We start from the raw sequence: 15,824 nt of genomic DNA on the forward strand, positions 1-15,824 counted from the left end.
GTCGGCAGTAATCACACCCGATGGTATTTATTGAAGGCCTGGAAGAGTGAGTATTAATGGGGAACACCTTTTCACATTCTATAATGAGCGGTAATTGAAATCTACCGCCGGCTGTATTCCTAAGGCCCATTCTGTAAAGAGGACCATACCGTTTGAGAATCTTTATAATGTAGTCGCCTGTGCGAGCACGCTTTCTCCTCACGCTCTTATGATGAGGGACCAGGAAGATCATATCCAAAAACATTTCGCAAAAAGCTCACGTGCACCCATCGGCGGCCTACTCTCTTTATCTGGAATGGTCATAACCGCAGTCTGATTGGGCTAAAAATAAATTGTGCCGGATCCAGAACTAAAATGGGCCACATTCAGTGCGAGAAATGGATGTACAGACTTGTGTGCAGCATATCACCAGGCCCCAGACTCTAACCCACTAAAGCAAGTTGCTCGGTGCAATTAGAAAGCTAGACAGCACTGTGCTCCCAGAGAAACTGGAAAATGATACAGTGGCAGGTCTGATCGAAAAATGCATACCCCACAATGCAATCGTTTCACTCACCCATATAGTTCAAGAGACTCTCACCCGCCCAGGAGAGGTTGAGAGCTGTGCTCGCAATAGCAGGCCAGGCGGCGCTGGGACTTACCTCTTCTTCCGTCAGCGCCTCTTCGAGGCCCTCCTCTTCCACAACAAAGCTCTCCTTCAGCTTCAGGTACTCCTCGTGCTCCCGCTGCGCGGCCTCCGCCCTGGCCTTCTTTTCATCCTCCTCCTGTTGGGCACAAAGTCACGCTGTCATTTCTTTGCGTACGGGGTGGATTATAGAACAGAAGCCAGCATATGAGCGCTACAGAGAACAAGCCGAGAGGATACACTCGATGTCTTGTAGAACCCCCTCCGTTTGCCCAACTGTAAGAGAGAGTGCGGCGTGCGCAGTTCAGCAGTTCAGGCGGAGGCCCGCTCTTATATGAGGACGTGCTTAGAGCCAAGTCCATGTGCACGCGCCGTGGGAAGCCCCTTTCGCCGCTGCCTCCGCCTGACCACAGCAGGTTTCACCCAAAGATGCATGTGTTTTTTCTAAGGGGCCGCTGCTTGCAGCAAGCCCAGGGATCTGGATCGTGCTGTCTCTGGATGAGACTGCCGCGACTATCCCGCAGATGACATTTTTAGGAGCTAAATAAATGGTCAAATGGTGCAGCCCTACCGTAAAAAACAAAACCAATAAAAGTTCACGCAAAACCTGCCAGTTACGGCGGTGTTACATTATAGATTCACAAGCATCAGAAACATGCATTCCCCGTGGACGTGGCCATATGCTCCTGCTACGGGGGCAACATTAGGCAAATTAATTTCTAAATATGCACACTCGCAAGCACCTCTTACATAGAATTGTATTCCAATGCATGGAGTATGTAATGAAATGTTTTGTTGTACAGTTTGTATGTGTTGTTCCTACGAAATAACTTTTCTGGCTAACCACTGCAATTGCAATGTTTTTGTTTTAGCACGTGTCGTGTCAAGTTTAAACTTCCCCCCACCCCCCCAAAGCCCGTTCATCTTCAATATAGTTTCTCAACTGCAAAGCATAACATCTGTTAAAATGTTCACTTATGGCCCAACACCTCAAACCCCACTCTATGGACTCTTGGGGCTTGATAGATCTGTACTTTCAGTTCAAGATGACAATACAAAAAAGACAGAGGGCTCTTTAAAACAAACATTGACAAAGGCAAAAGGCCTCTGCATGCATTACAAAAAACATTTCTATGTTGAGCAATAAAACCCAACCCTAGACCCAGACGACCTGGCGAACTACCGGTACATTACAAACCTCCAGTTTATTGGCAAAATCTTGGAAAAAGTAGTGGCTACACAACTACTCAACAGAATTTAACTACACCTCCTAAACGACTATCAGTCAGGGTTCAGTCAGGGTTCTGCACAAAGTGGAGCCTCCATCCAAATCATAGATAAAGGTGACTCATGCCGCCTTGTCTGTCTTGACCTCTCTGCTGCATTCAACACTGCCGACCAGCGTTTGCACCTCTCCCTCCTCGCCGACAGGATGGTATTCTTTGGTACTGTTCTGAATTGATTTAGCTACTAAGTCTCGGACAGACACCAGGGCATCCAGATGTACACGTTTCTCCAAACCAACTCCCAGACTCCCGCGTAGACCCCCAAGGATGCACCCTCTCAACAATCCTTTTTAAACAGACAATACTCAGTTGTAAATGGGAGAATTTGATCTGCAGGTCTCAGAATCAGCTAAACTAGGCTTCACCACTGACAGCAACCTGTCCTGCCAAAAAGAAATAGCCAAGAAGGCCCAACGGCCTGGCTCCAAATCTCCTCCCATCACCAAAATCAAACCCTTCATCCATATGCAGAACTCCTGGACCATAGTGCGGGTACATGTGATCTCACACATCGATACGGTGGACAACACTCCTGATGGGGCTTACAGCCACTCACTTGGTTCTCCTAAAATCAGTCCACCAAGTGGCAACAGTCTTATTACGAGTGTGCAGATTCTGACTGAATCACCCCCATTCTATGCATACTACATTGGCTTCCTCTACAGGCCAGGATACTGTTCAAGTCTGCATGCATAATCTACAAAACACAAGTAGCACATAAGCCTTCCTGTCGGCTAAGCTCCACCTATCTGGTGGCACACACTTCTTGCACTGAAAATCGATGAACTGGCTTGTCTGCAAAGAGAGGACCCACAAACAACCCTTCTCTTGTCATGGACACGCAAACAATCCTTCTCTTGTCACACACCCACACTTAAGAATTTGATCAGTGTTTCGCTTCGGAATGTCCCCCAAATCCCCTAGTTTCGCAAAGCTCTCAGATCTTTTTTTCAACACCTGACCAAAGACTAATCCCAATGAATGGCCAGACCGCAACTCACAGTGCTGTCCTACTGTTAAAAGGAGGACAGCCCAAACGCTGCATGCCCACACACTGTACTGCGCTCTTCTGCTCTCGAGCAAGGTTAACACAATGCGAAATAAGGCAACAGAGACCATGCGATTTCAGTGCAAGTGCTGCAGTGAGTGCTGTGTGAGCAATCAGCCTGAGTACTGTATGTGCATTGCAGTGTGAGAAACAGTGTAAGTGCAGGTGCACTCATGGGATGGGGTGCTTATGCAGTGGCCCAATGAGAGGTGCAGCACAGATTGACATGGAGGATGGGGTTGTATACGAATTGTTCGTTTTACAACTGTTCGAATAACAATTGACCTTTTCACAATTGACCGAATTGTGAAGGTCAATTGTACCATATATGAATTGTACCATATATGTGGGGGGGAAACCCCCCACAATCCCCCACCCAACGCCAAACCCCCCAAAACCCATATATATATATTACCAAACCGATATATATATATATATATATATATATTCGGTCAATTGTGAAAAGGTCAATTGTGACCCTTTAAATTCGGTCAATTGTTAATTCGAACAATTGTAAACGAACAATTTGGTTAATACCGAGGATGGCAGAGGTTTTAATGCTCACACAGTGCCAGTATTGTGTACCACAAGTAGCTTCACCAGGGTACAGGAAGCAGTGGCAGCAAATAGACTGTCCGACCCATTTCTTGGATTCCATGTTTTACATCCTTGCATGTAGAATCCATGCAAAGGGTTACTTCCCATCAGCATTAAAAAAAATATAAAAAAAAGAATTCTTGACTCATAGAAATTCCAAGGGGCGTGAATAAAAGCAGGGATCTTTTAAAAGAACTCTAATCCCACGCAAACCAGTACAGACATCAAACATTAGCAGATAAACTCAACTCCTGCCGTTGAACAGAGAAAACCAAATCGAATACATTTGACGGCGGCAAAAAACAAGGGATGGCAGGAAACTACAACCCCCCCATTTTAACAGGAGACGTTCAAAATTAAAAGCTACTTCGATGCAAAGCTTGCCTTACTCAGATGTATTGCTTAAAAGGGACAGATGAAGAACTTTGCACCTTGTATCAACTAAATCTGCAACGTCTGGTACCCAGATAACCCAAGGAGACAACCATCACGCTCCCTATTAAGAAACAAGACACTGACCCCCAGGAATTGGCCAACTAATGGCCAATCTCAGATGGCTGATTTGCACTTAAGTAGATTAATACACATCCCCAATCTGGCATGCCAGTTGAAGGTGGCCTAATTTCTATCCCAATGAACACTTATTTGGTGTGGTGTACCATCAATCCCTTAGCTATGATGGGAAGGAGATGGTCCAATCCCATCCCCCTAGCCCTCCCCACAGTAAAAAGACGACGTGAAAGCCAAGGAGGGAGACACACCCACCCCCATGGCGCATCCCCTTATGATACAACATTTGAATAACGCTGCTCACAGGCCCAAAAATAGATGTCATTTTACATTGACACAGACGCCATCTTTTTACTAGGCCCCAAGAATCATCCCTCTGCAAAACTCAGACAGAGAGCCCAAGACACTGCCACCCCCCTCTTTGCCTGCGCCGCGCAAGCCTTGGTATCACAGAAGTCCAATCAGTTATTGTTGCAATCGCTCAGCATCAATTACCCAGAATGTGCTCTCCGCAGAGTGTGAGATCGAAGCAAGCCCCAGCACAAGTGCCCATCCATCTCCACAAAACTGCCCATCCCCTCTAAACCCCCACTCTGCCAGGCCAGGCCAGGGCCCACCAGTCCCCGACCCTCCCCCCAGGAGGAGACACCTGGGAGCAGGACCCCAGTATCAATGAAGCCCTTTCATATTTGTCCTGACCTTCACTGCGGAGATGAGCCCAGCTAAACCACGTGCCACCTGATCGACTGGGAAGCAGCGGCCAATTGCAGCTTGACATCCCCTATAGAGCAGGCTGTGCCATATGGCCCCCTCCAATTTGCACCCTGATTTTGTACTATATGTGATGACATAGTTGCTGACGATTTTACCTCTTATAATGTGCTGCCTGTGTACTTTTTGGTAGAGCGCTCTTGGGCAGCAGAGTTCTTTGCTTGCATACTTTATTTTATATAAAGTTTGTTATCCTTGCAACTTATATCCTGGTCTCATTCCCTGTCGGTGTGTGTTATCCTTATTTTTGTATATTGTGAGGACGCATGTTGGGTACCCACCTTCAGCTTTTAAATGTCTATATGTGACGCTTCTTATATTAATGTGCTGAAGAGCAGGTCTCCGTACCTACCAGACCGAGGGAACACGTCACCCTTCAACAACATATCAAAGAAAACCCACGTACACGCTCCAAATGTATACAGACACAAATACTTTTAAACTACCACATGATTGCAACACCGCGATTCCCATGTCAGACTGCCCAAGAGATATCAAAGTGTCTCTGTCCAAATGGAGAATGAAAACAATAGACTTTGGAAATCCCTTTCCCACCACTCTTCTGCTCAATGAGACATGAACTAGTAAAGACACAAGTAATGATTATGATGTGTTATTTATATAGCGCCTTAAATCAAAGCGCTTGTAGCGCCCTGCCAGGGGGAAACAGCACCTTTACTGGCCTCATCAATCTCCCTTGCATAGCTTCCAACAGGGATTTGGATGTTATATGCCTGCACTCCAACCATGTATTGAGATTGAAATATATTAAAAAAAAGAAACACCCAGGACTTAACTGGTTTGAAGTTAAGAGAATGACCTGAATGTAAGAGCTCTTACCAGCTTAAACATGTATGGTCACAAGGCATGAATAAGGCATGGATGCTCTGAGAATATAAGAATCAGATTACAGTTAATCATGTAATCTCATGTGGCATAGTACCTGCCAGACGAAGCCCTGACCAGAACGATACATGCTAGCTGTCAAGTTTTGAAATGTAAACGCAGGTCATTAATGACTGGCATTTACACGAGTTTGAATAAGGACTCCTAATCATGGGAGAATGTTATCTATATATTTGTGACTAAGAATGTACTCTAACTTGAGAATGACATATGACTATTCTTTACATGTATTTTGGAAAAGGAACATTGAAATTCTCTGGAATGATGATGATATAATTTTGACTCCCGACGAAGGGGGAATCCCGCAACGTGTAGCGCTCTAATATACATATTGTATTATTAAAAGAATGATGTGTTTATTCTTAAACTCTTTCCCACTTTGAATTGTTGGTTATAATAATACTTACACTTTGATGAATTCTGACTGCAATGCAGTATAGTGGTGTGCAGGGGACGTGAGGGACCTCATGTTTTGGGACTCTTTTCTCTTTTTGTTGTTTACTCTCCACCTTGTACCAGGGTGGCATTACCCTCCGCTGCACCCCAAGTTTAGCTAAACCCAACCTAATCTACATTATATACAACCTATCCAGGAGTGCAATATCAGTGTGGTTTTTCTTGTCAATGTACACGAGTTTGACCATTTACAGCTTTTTGCTAATTTTTAAATATGTCAATTTTAGTCACGATCGCCACAGTGAGTTCCAACAATATAGATGATGGTTTTGAATTCAGCCCTAATGGCTACAGTGCATCAGGAGGGAGTATGCAGAGATCTTGGCTGCAGGATATATATTTAAAAGCCAAACACAAATTTCTACCAAATGGAGTAAGGAAGAAATGTGGTTACGTACCCAAACTGCAGACTGGTCTCAAATGGGAATGAAAGCAGCCCCACTATTTCAAAATGCCAATTTCATAAGCTATTCAAGAGGATTGCTGCCACCCAGCCCCAATAATGAAAAATGCATTTACAGTACAGATTTACAAATTGTAATAATAGTGAGACTTCCATTCTGCGCTTTCTTCCTTGAAGTATAACCACATGGTCAAACAAATGAACTACTGCTTTAAACATATACACAAACATCTATAATGTCGATGTGTACACAATGGGCATGGGTGCTTAAATTTCCCTTAATAAAGAAGCAATTCATAGCACTAGTCACAACATGCTGAATTCCACAAGCTGCAGACGTTGTCGAAATGACCATGACACAGAACCGAATTAATATCACAATTTCAACCAACAGTGAACACATTAAGAATCTTTCTGCCATACGTTTTGCAAAATATGCGACTTGGGGAAAATAAACCCTAAGTAAAATCTAAGAAAGAACTTTAAATTATTTTATAAAGAATTTAGAGTGATTCATAAGACAAGGGACACATTGAAAAAAACTATAACTAAATTAAAAAACAAAAACATTTAGATTTTTTCATAAGGAAGACTTTTAGAAGTTTTTAAAACAATGAGGTATGCAATTACTTAATTGTGCAGAAGCACATATGTAGACGAGAGTAAAATAACTGTAAACATATCATAGTAGGAGGTGAACTGCAATAAATAAAATAAAAAGGATCTTTGTTCAAAATACCACTAAGCATACAGACTTTATGCTGTCACCCTGTGGCCACCAACCACGGTGGGGTTAGTTTAACCAGCTGCGGAACAGTTGACTAAGATTGACGGGGGAGGTGTTAGAAGACAGATTCATTGTATGCCTTGTTCGTGATCTTTCCAACCTAGAATCAAAGGTCAAGACTCTGGCGACTGCTGATGTAGGTGTGGGTAGGATCCAACACCTACTAATGGTTACTCAATCTACTGCTGTCTAGCAGCGGTGAGCCTTCACAGAGATCGAAATAACTGGCAGCTGTTTTATTTGGCTCCTATTTGTAGCTTAGAACCCTATTATCTCGAGCTATCTTGCACTCCATGACAACTGGTGGCATATATTTATCTAGTATTTATTTATTTAATAAGATATATTTATCTTGCTAACCGCTTCACCACCTACAGTCCTAACAGATCGCTAAGATTTGCACAAGACCACTTACTGGTAATACCGAGATTCAAGCTCCAGAAAGCGGGTGGGTCCAGCTTCCCTGTGCTCGCCGCCAAACTCTGGAACACACTTCTAGGCACACTGAGAGCCGAACCATCTTACCTGGCTTTTAAGAATAACACCAAATCATGGCTCACCCAGCAGGACCTCATTACATCAACCATGTAATCTGCCGTATCCCCACTATCATCTCCTTCATCGTGTGCAAACACTCTGCAATATGCGAGTAACTGTGCCTCGCGTGTATATATGTCTGCCGACTTGGATACACTGCCTCGCTGTATAATTGTACATCTGTCTTTCACCTCTGTATTTGCCAATATTGTTAATTCATTGTTACTGTATGTACCTCCCTTGTTACCCCTCCCTAAGAAATGCACCCAGATGCCTTTGGGCCAGGTGCGCAATACAAATAAATAAATAAACAAATATAAACATATTCATTTAGGCATTGGTCATTTGAGATTAACACACTTATGGATTTCCGTTTGTCAAGGGTGTGAAAGCTCTGGATTATTTGATATCCATTAAATAATAAAGTGATGCAAGTAATTCCATCTCTGAAAGGCTGATCTGTCAAACAGATTCCTCTTTTATAAGCTCCATGACAAAAAGCATAGTATGTATGTGATAGTGCAGACAAGACCAGTGACGTATAAGGCCACGCCCCCTGCCTTTTCCAAAACGAGAGCGCACATACAGAATGAGAAAACTAGAATAAGGTGTCATTTTGTGTATGCCACCGCCGTGTAGAACCAAGCAGGATATAGTTTGTTTTGCCACACTGTAGGGAGCTAGCTGCCACATTATAGGGAGGATTAGGTTGCTGAATACACAGAGGGAATGTAGTAAATGGTGGTATGCACACTTAGGTAGGGTGCACATATATACACTTATATACAGCAGCATTACAAACGGCAAGAGAAGCTCCACTTTTTCCCTTTACAAGGCCCTGCACACTACATAGCTAAAAAGCACAGCATTACCCTTTAAATAGCTCAATAAGGATTTTCGTTGGTTCACACTGGTGTTCAGACGACTGAAAGTACCAAGGCTGAGAGAAAGGGAGGATAGCTTAAACTGCACAAATAGGCCTTTCCTGTGGTTCCAGTTTAGGCCTTTCCTGTGGTTCCAGTTTAGATAAGCAACAATTGAGTTTGTTTTGTTGCTAGCACATAGAAATACCCAAAGTTTAATTGCCAGGTGCATGCAGTAACGTTGCCAATAACACACTAGCAAGATATACCCACAGTGCCTCCAATGGCACGCACGAAGAACACATTAACAGGTTGAGTAAATAAAGGCAAAAGGTCTTATAAACTGGCCACACACTACAATGAATAAGCAATGCACATCATGACCCAATTGGATCAACACCTGCAAGCAGCAATATGTATCAGAAGGGAGTACAGGACAAGCTTTCCAAGGTTGAGCAAACTGTCTGGGAGATGGGGCCCGGCATGTTGTGGATAAGTGTAACGCCCAAGGCCACATCAGTAACAGGCACCAGTATTGTAACAATGTCAGCATGTTGTGGTGCCAACCAATAAAAGCACGGTCTGATGCACGGACATGACGTCTTATTTAGTAGGAGGGACTTTGGGCAGGTTCAAAGATAATGATTATCCAATTAGAAGAAGAAGAAATATATATACTAACATAGGAGATTTTATTTTAACAACCAATAGCAGCAGCTTGTGAATATTGTTTTTTATGAACTTGTCAACGTCATCTTTTTTAGTTTACAACCCCTCAGCTACCAGTAAGTAATTAAGAACATCTGTGGACCTTCTGCCGTCTGAATGGAGTAAATAAAGATGGTTTCTTCGGGCATCTCATTTTTGTTGGTGTGGACGATTGAGAGCTCATTTACAAAGTGGAGGCCCCAGCGACATCTCCAGCGTCCTCGGGAGGTCAAAGTCTCCTAGCCGCACCCGTTGGACAGTGTTGTGGATCTGTCAAGACCGTAAATACATGCGGGCTGCATGCTAGGCCAGGGAACATGCAGGAAGTTGAGGGAGGTTCGACATCGGGGGACCTCGGAAATCTCAGAACACGAGTATACCCGAACACAAAAAATGATAGCTGTGTATAGGTTTATGATATGTTGTTTGTGCAAGTGTTGAGGCCAAGAAGAAGAGGAGGAAAAAGAGATTTCTGGTGAACTAGGGAGTAACCTGGAAGCTGCCGGCAAGTCGACCACTGGAACTGAAACCAAAGAGGAAGTTGAAGAAAGGACTTCTCTAGCAATTTCCAACGACCAGAGAGCCTGCTGTGTAACCAAAGCCTTATGAAATCTTTCCTTCCAATCAACCTCAGGGGTCTCGAACGAGACGACTCTTACCAGGAGGCTAATGAGAGCCACTAGTCTCAAGAAGACCGGAATTTTCACCATACCACAACGTGCTGCGACCTTGCTGGGCTGCAATACCCCAATACCCTGGGACCTTGAGCCACTGTGCGGTGCATGGTCTTCTGAAGTCCGAATCCATCCGAAACTTTCGTGGCCTCCTCCTGGCTCTCCAGAGACACAATTTGAATCCCTGAAGTCTTCTCAACTGATTGCAGGGCCGTGAGAGTGAAGAGAATCCGACCAGCGATATTCGTTCTTCATCGGTCTGCTGTACAAAGGCGCCAAGACCACAGAGCCGCAAGAATCCATGAAGTATCCATTGCCGGAAGCCTCCTCTGATGACTGCTGCTGCAAGTTCCCATCCAGTGACCAGTTCTTTCATCTCTAGACCAAGAATCCAGGGACCGGGTCCTGTGCTGCTGCATTCTGAAGGCATCCCCTTCAAAGCTCTTCTTTTCTCCTAAAGTACTGTGTGGGCTTCGGTAATACTTACCTTAAGTCTGGTGTGCATCCTGTGAGGCTGAGTGGGTGATTCATGTGGTTGGGAGTTTGCCCATACCACTTGCCCAGGCCTATTGCTGGAACACCTATAGACGGCTTCTCAGAAGTCCCTGAACACTTAACTAACTCTGAAAGTAAGGCTTACTTGTTAAAGACGATCTCCTCTGGAACTTTGACTTTCCTGCAATTGAAACCTATCTCAACCTGCTGCCTCTGAGAACTCATTTAACAGACTAGGGGAGGACTGGATAAGAAAAGCCTTCTGTCTTGAAAAGTATAACCAGTTTAAAAGTACTTACTTGCTTAAAGAATTAGTGTGGTAACAGTATCTCTGTGAAAGAAGAAGTTACAAAGTATCCTTAAGTTTATGCTTACCTTTGAGTTGCACTCTGCTTCTCTAAAAAGTGTATATGTTGCTTTACTAACTTTGAATGGTGTTCCCCCCTTCTGAAGAGTAATATGTGTTGGTACTGTTTCATCATTGCTTAACTGAATGAGTGTACAAGCTTACCAATAGGGTTTACCTACCTTGAATAACCTTGTGTTCTTCTTGAGCGCTTTGAAACCCTTACCTGTGTCTAGGCGTTATATAAATAAACAATACTATACCATACCAAAGTGTACCATAGGGTGCTATTTTCCCTGATCTGCTTTATAAAGACATAAAACAGTCCTTGGGGGTAATACTTGCATCTGTAGCTTAGGCCTCTCCAGAAAGTATACAAGTTGTTTTTACTAACTCTGAACTGAGCTCTAAAAGGTAATGTTGCAAGGAGAATACTTGTAAAAGGGTAGGTTTATTAACTAGTGTAACTGCATGACTGACAGGGTCTACTACCCTTGAATTAGTGACTGTATTCAAAAAGTATATGTTATAGGCCTTTACTCCCCAAGAACAGCGAAATGCATTCTGAATGTGTTATACGTTTGACTGACCTTGAACTGCTGATTGCTATTCTTAATAAGGTTATATTTTGGTGTTGTATCCCTCAAGTATGGAGTTGGTTTTTAGAATTGTGCTTATATATATATATTGTGATCATACTTACCCAAGAATCATCTTGGCCTACTTGTATTTAAATAAACCATTTATTTTTACAATACATAGTGTTTCTTTGGAACATATGTATGCTACAATTTCTTTGTACTGATTCTACAGCCCTGTCTCCCTCCTAAAATAAGCCTGGGTGCTCTGTCCATGCTACATCATTCTCAGGTGATACAGCCTTATACTAAGAGTAGAGCTTATGCACTGCCTCAGATGTATGGTTTTTATGAAGTCTTGGTAGGACTTTAGAAAAACGGCTCAAGTCGAGGGTACACACGGGTGGACGACGTCCGTCCACTTTCTTCAGAGAGCGGACACTGTCCCTTGTGTATTTTAGAGGCTTTGGTAAAACAAGCAACTTTGACCTGCCTTTTCCAAATGTACTGCCTCGTCCTGGGGATTCGAATCACAGTCGTCAGAGTCACAGGTCGGCACCATATAATCAGGTAAAAAATAAGGAACAACTTCAGGTGATATCTCACATTTAAAACATGCACCTTTTAAAAACGTTCAACACTATTAGAAGAAAATATCCTCTCTTCGTTATTTTTGTGTGTGTGTTGATTTTATGAAAAGCAAATGCCCATCAGTCCCCTGAAATCTGATTGGTTATGCAACGCCAACTGAATGGAATTTGCATATTTCACCTCAATATGCTAATTTCTGATGACAGCTCACCCCATTACATATGTTAATGATCAACCCCCGCTTTTACTTTTTAGGACTTGACCAATGGTTTTGTGATTTGTAGAAGTCTGAGGGCTGAGTGGGCCATTTTACCCCTACTCATCCCTGCACGCCTGTGAAAGCGGAATCCAACGCTTCGCACACACATATGCATCTTAATTACATTTATAAACTATGTGAAATTCTGAAACATGATTAAAAAGTTAGCCTTGGTGTTTTTTGGAATTTGTAAAAAAATCAACGTCAGGTGTTGACCCTATTCATCATAATGAGAACACACCCACTGGCTGTGCATACATTTAAGTCCCCTCTTCAGTTTTGCATTACTGCATTTGGAGTCAACTCGAATTTACTGGGAAAATACATTGCATTTGCTCCTTCCCAGTTACGGTAACCCCTGTACATGTTTTAATGTTCTTATCATTCAGGATTGCACCGGCACTTTGTAAACACACTCTGTGCACCACCTGGCATGCAGTGGTGGTGCTCATGGCATAAGCGAATAAGTGAAAAGTACACTATGCAAATATGTATGTCGTTTCATGCAATTTTAAGATTAATTGAAATAGATGTTGAATATAAATGTTTTTCCAGTGTATGAACTATGTCATTACATTTTTTCATGTATTTATGAGTTATTCATCCGAAATAATTTTTCTGTCTGAATACTACAAGAGCAATATCTTTGTTATAGAAAGTCTCTGATGAACCGCTGCAGGGATCTCATGTGGTCTAACTGAATACAAATTGGACAGAACTTTTCACACCGGGGGAAAATCTGCCGAATGTACTTTAATCAATTATGCGGTCCCCAGTTCATACATTTAAAAAAGGAGATATTGTTTGAAATGTATGTCTAATTATATAGCTTTGTAAGAAGAAAGTTATGGACGTCCTGAGACTAGAAGACAGGATGTTGCAGTACACCCATGTTAAGTACAGCGTTCGCCTCTCATATGTTAGAAATAACCAGGTCTGGATGTCAGGGTGTATTCCCACTGGCACCCAGCATGCTGCCCGGACAGAATCGCCTGCAGACAGGTACGCTGAAAGTGGGTAAAGGGGAAATAGGATGTGGGAAGGGCTCCACAAAGGAAGGTGAGGATCCCAGATCCAGCCAAAAAAGCACATCATGCTTTGGACACAAAGAAAGAAAGGGCAGCACGATTCTGCCAACAGAATGGTCTGTATCATCACGCCAGCAGATAGACCCGGATCTGAAATGTAATACGCGTTTTGAAAGTCTACATTTTCATCATGTACTTTTGGTCAAAATCGACCAATTAATATACATTTATATGTGAGGGTATGGAAGTAGGGGCTGTGGGCTGGTGGTACCCTATTAAATAAATACATTAAAAAAACTTCACGACAAAAGGGCAACTTGTAATGGTGGGGTGGAACTCCCCAGTCTCATCTCAATAAACTTAACAAAAAAAATAGTCTATGGAAACGCGTAGAACCACTGTGAAAGAGCATGCCAGTTTCATAATAGGTGAAATAGATTCATTTGCCAGATTTGATACAACCACTAGGGTAGGACCAACATAATGTTTTACGTGGATGGAGAGGAGGTTCTATACTTACTTGAAGAAACAAGGATGTCACGCACTGCTTACTCCAATCAATTCAAGTAGGTCTCCAGTGGCTCGTTCCAATCACAGAATATATTTCTAAATAGCGTGCTTGGCTCCCTCATGGATTATAAAGAAGTCCAAGCACTAGGAGCAAGAGGCTATACAAAGATACCCAAGTACAAGTTTTGAGCAAAGTCAAAACATTGGGCATGATGCTTGAAGCCTCACTAAGGACGGAAGCCCAAGCTCAATACAAAAAGAAAACCTGTGCATACTACATTAGACTGCTAAAAGCTATTAGGCCTTATCTATCTGAAAATAATTGTGCCACTATAGCAAGGGCCACAATCGTGTCGCGCCTAGACTACGGCAATGCACTTCTGCTAGGGTCCAACAAACAATGCATCCAAACAATGCATCCATAGCTACCAAGTCATCCAGAACAACGCTGTGGGGATCATCAAGAACATGACCAAATCAGAACATATTAGTAATTCCAGAAGAGAGTTACACTGGCTAAAGATTGAGGATAGGACTCAATTCAAGGCCTTGACGTTGGTGCATCGGTGCATTTACAGGAAAGCCCCCGCCTATCTAAAAGCTAAAATCTACCTGTTCGTACCTGGTAGACTACTCAGATCCTCTGACCAAGGCAAAATGCAGTCGCGCCGCACAAGCGCAAATCTGGTGCAGGCAAATCCTTCCCAGTTCTAGTGGCTGGCCTATGCAACATCCTCCCTGCCCACATAAGAATGGAAGCAAACTACCTACGCTTCCGAAAACTTGTGAAAACCCACATCTTTAAATAATAACCTGACCCCTTTGGTCCTTATTCCACACCCGTGCGTCTTGTCTCGTGTCTATGCCTGAATTCTTGTCTGTACACGTGTCCATGTTTCTGCGCCCCAAGGCTAGCGAGCTACCAGCGCAATATAAATAAATAAATAAACAAAGATACCAAGAGGGTAGTGATCAGAGCACTCCTTCACCTCAATGGACGAGAGCTTTGGAAAGATCCACTCTCTCAAAAGAGGACCCAATGAATTATTGCTAACATCCTGGATGGCCCAACGTGAATCAAAGAATGGGTGGGAGACCCCCTCCGCCCCCTTTCATAGGCACAATGAAAGATGGGATTGGAGGAAAGCAAGCCTTGTGCTCTGCCCTTCTCTAGCCTTGCAATGCAAAGGCCCTGTGGTGCGCATGTCCTAGTAGCATGTGTAATAATACTAACACCACTGAACATACATCCAATTGAATTGGCAGCAGTTATTTCTCTGGAGCTCGCCCTGCAGCCTAGTTTTGGCTGATGCGATACTACATGTTACAGACACGTCAAGGGGCTAGGCATGGGCTGGTCTGCTTCAGAAATAAACACCCTCCGAGGGGCCCATTTTGATTGGTGCTCCTCTTTTCATTGCAGTAGTCTGGGGATTTCCCCTGTGCTCTTGGAGTTTTGCCCTGGGGAAATGGTTTACCAACCCACACGCTATCAGCGAGAGCCAACTTCCTGTTATTTTTCGAAACGGAGCACTTCACACGATCGCATGTGGGTCTGCTAGCTTTGCTATAGTTAAGTCATCCACTGTGGAGGGGACCGAGATTTTCCAGCCAGACACATAACGGGCTTTCTTTTATTTCAAAGTTCCAGAAGTGCTTCCTAGGTAACCCCAGATCAGGATACTGTGCCTTCACCATAGGAAAATAATAAAGCATGTCCGTGCACACAATCGCGTTCGTTTATCATAAAACTGTTTGAAAGAATCCCCACTTAAGAATCCCCGCATAAGCAAAAAGAAAACCTATGCCGTCAGACTCAGGGGCAAGACAATTCCACTGCCTTTAC

General features: G+C 43.4%; 1 protein-coding gene across 1 annotated transcript in view; it reads right to left on the reverse strand.

Moving 5' to 3' along the window:
* Nucleotides 1-15,824, reverse strand: part of DDRGK1 (DDRGK domain containing 1) — a 180,770-nt gene that overhangs the window by 60,570 nt on the left and 104,376 nt on the right. Inside the window, exon 5 of the mRNA XM_069632243.1 lies at nt 642-764. Within this exon, the coding sequence (XP_069488344.1) occupies nt 642-764 (123 nt within the window). The remainder of the gene's footprint in view (nt 1-641; nt 765-15,824) is intronic.

Source organism: Ambystoma mexicanum, chromosome 6q (genome assembly GCF_040938575.1).
Source record: "Ambystoma mexicanum isolate Mex_15411 chromosome 6q, UKY_AmexF1_1, whole genome shotgun sequence".
Taxonomy (NCBI): Eukaryota; Metazoa; Chordata; class Amphibia; order Caudata; family Ambystomatidae; genus Ambystoma; species Ambystoma mexicanum.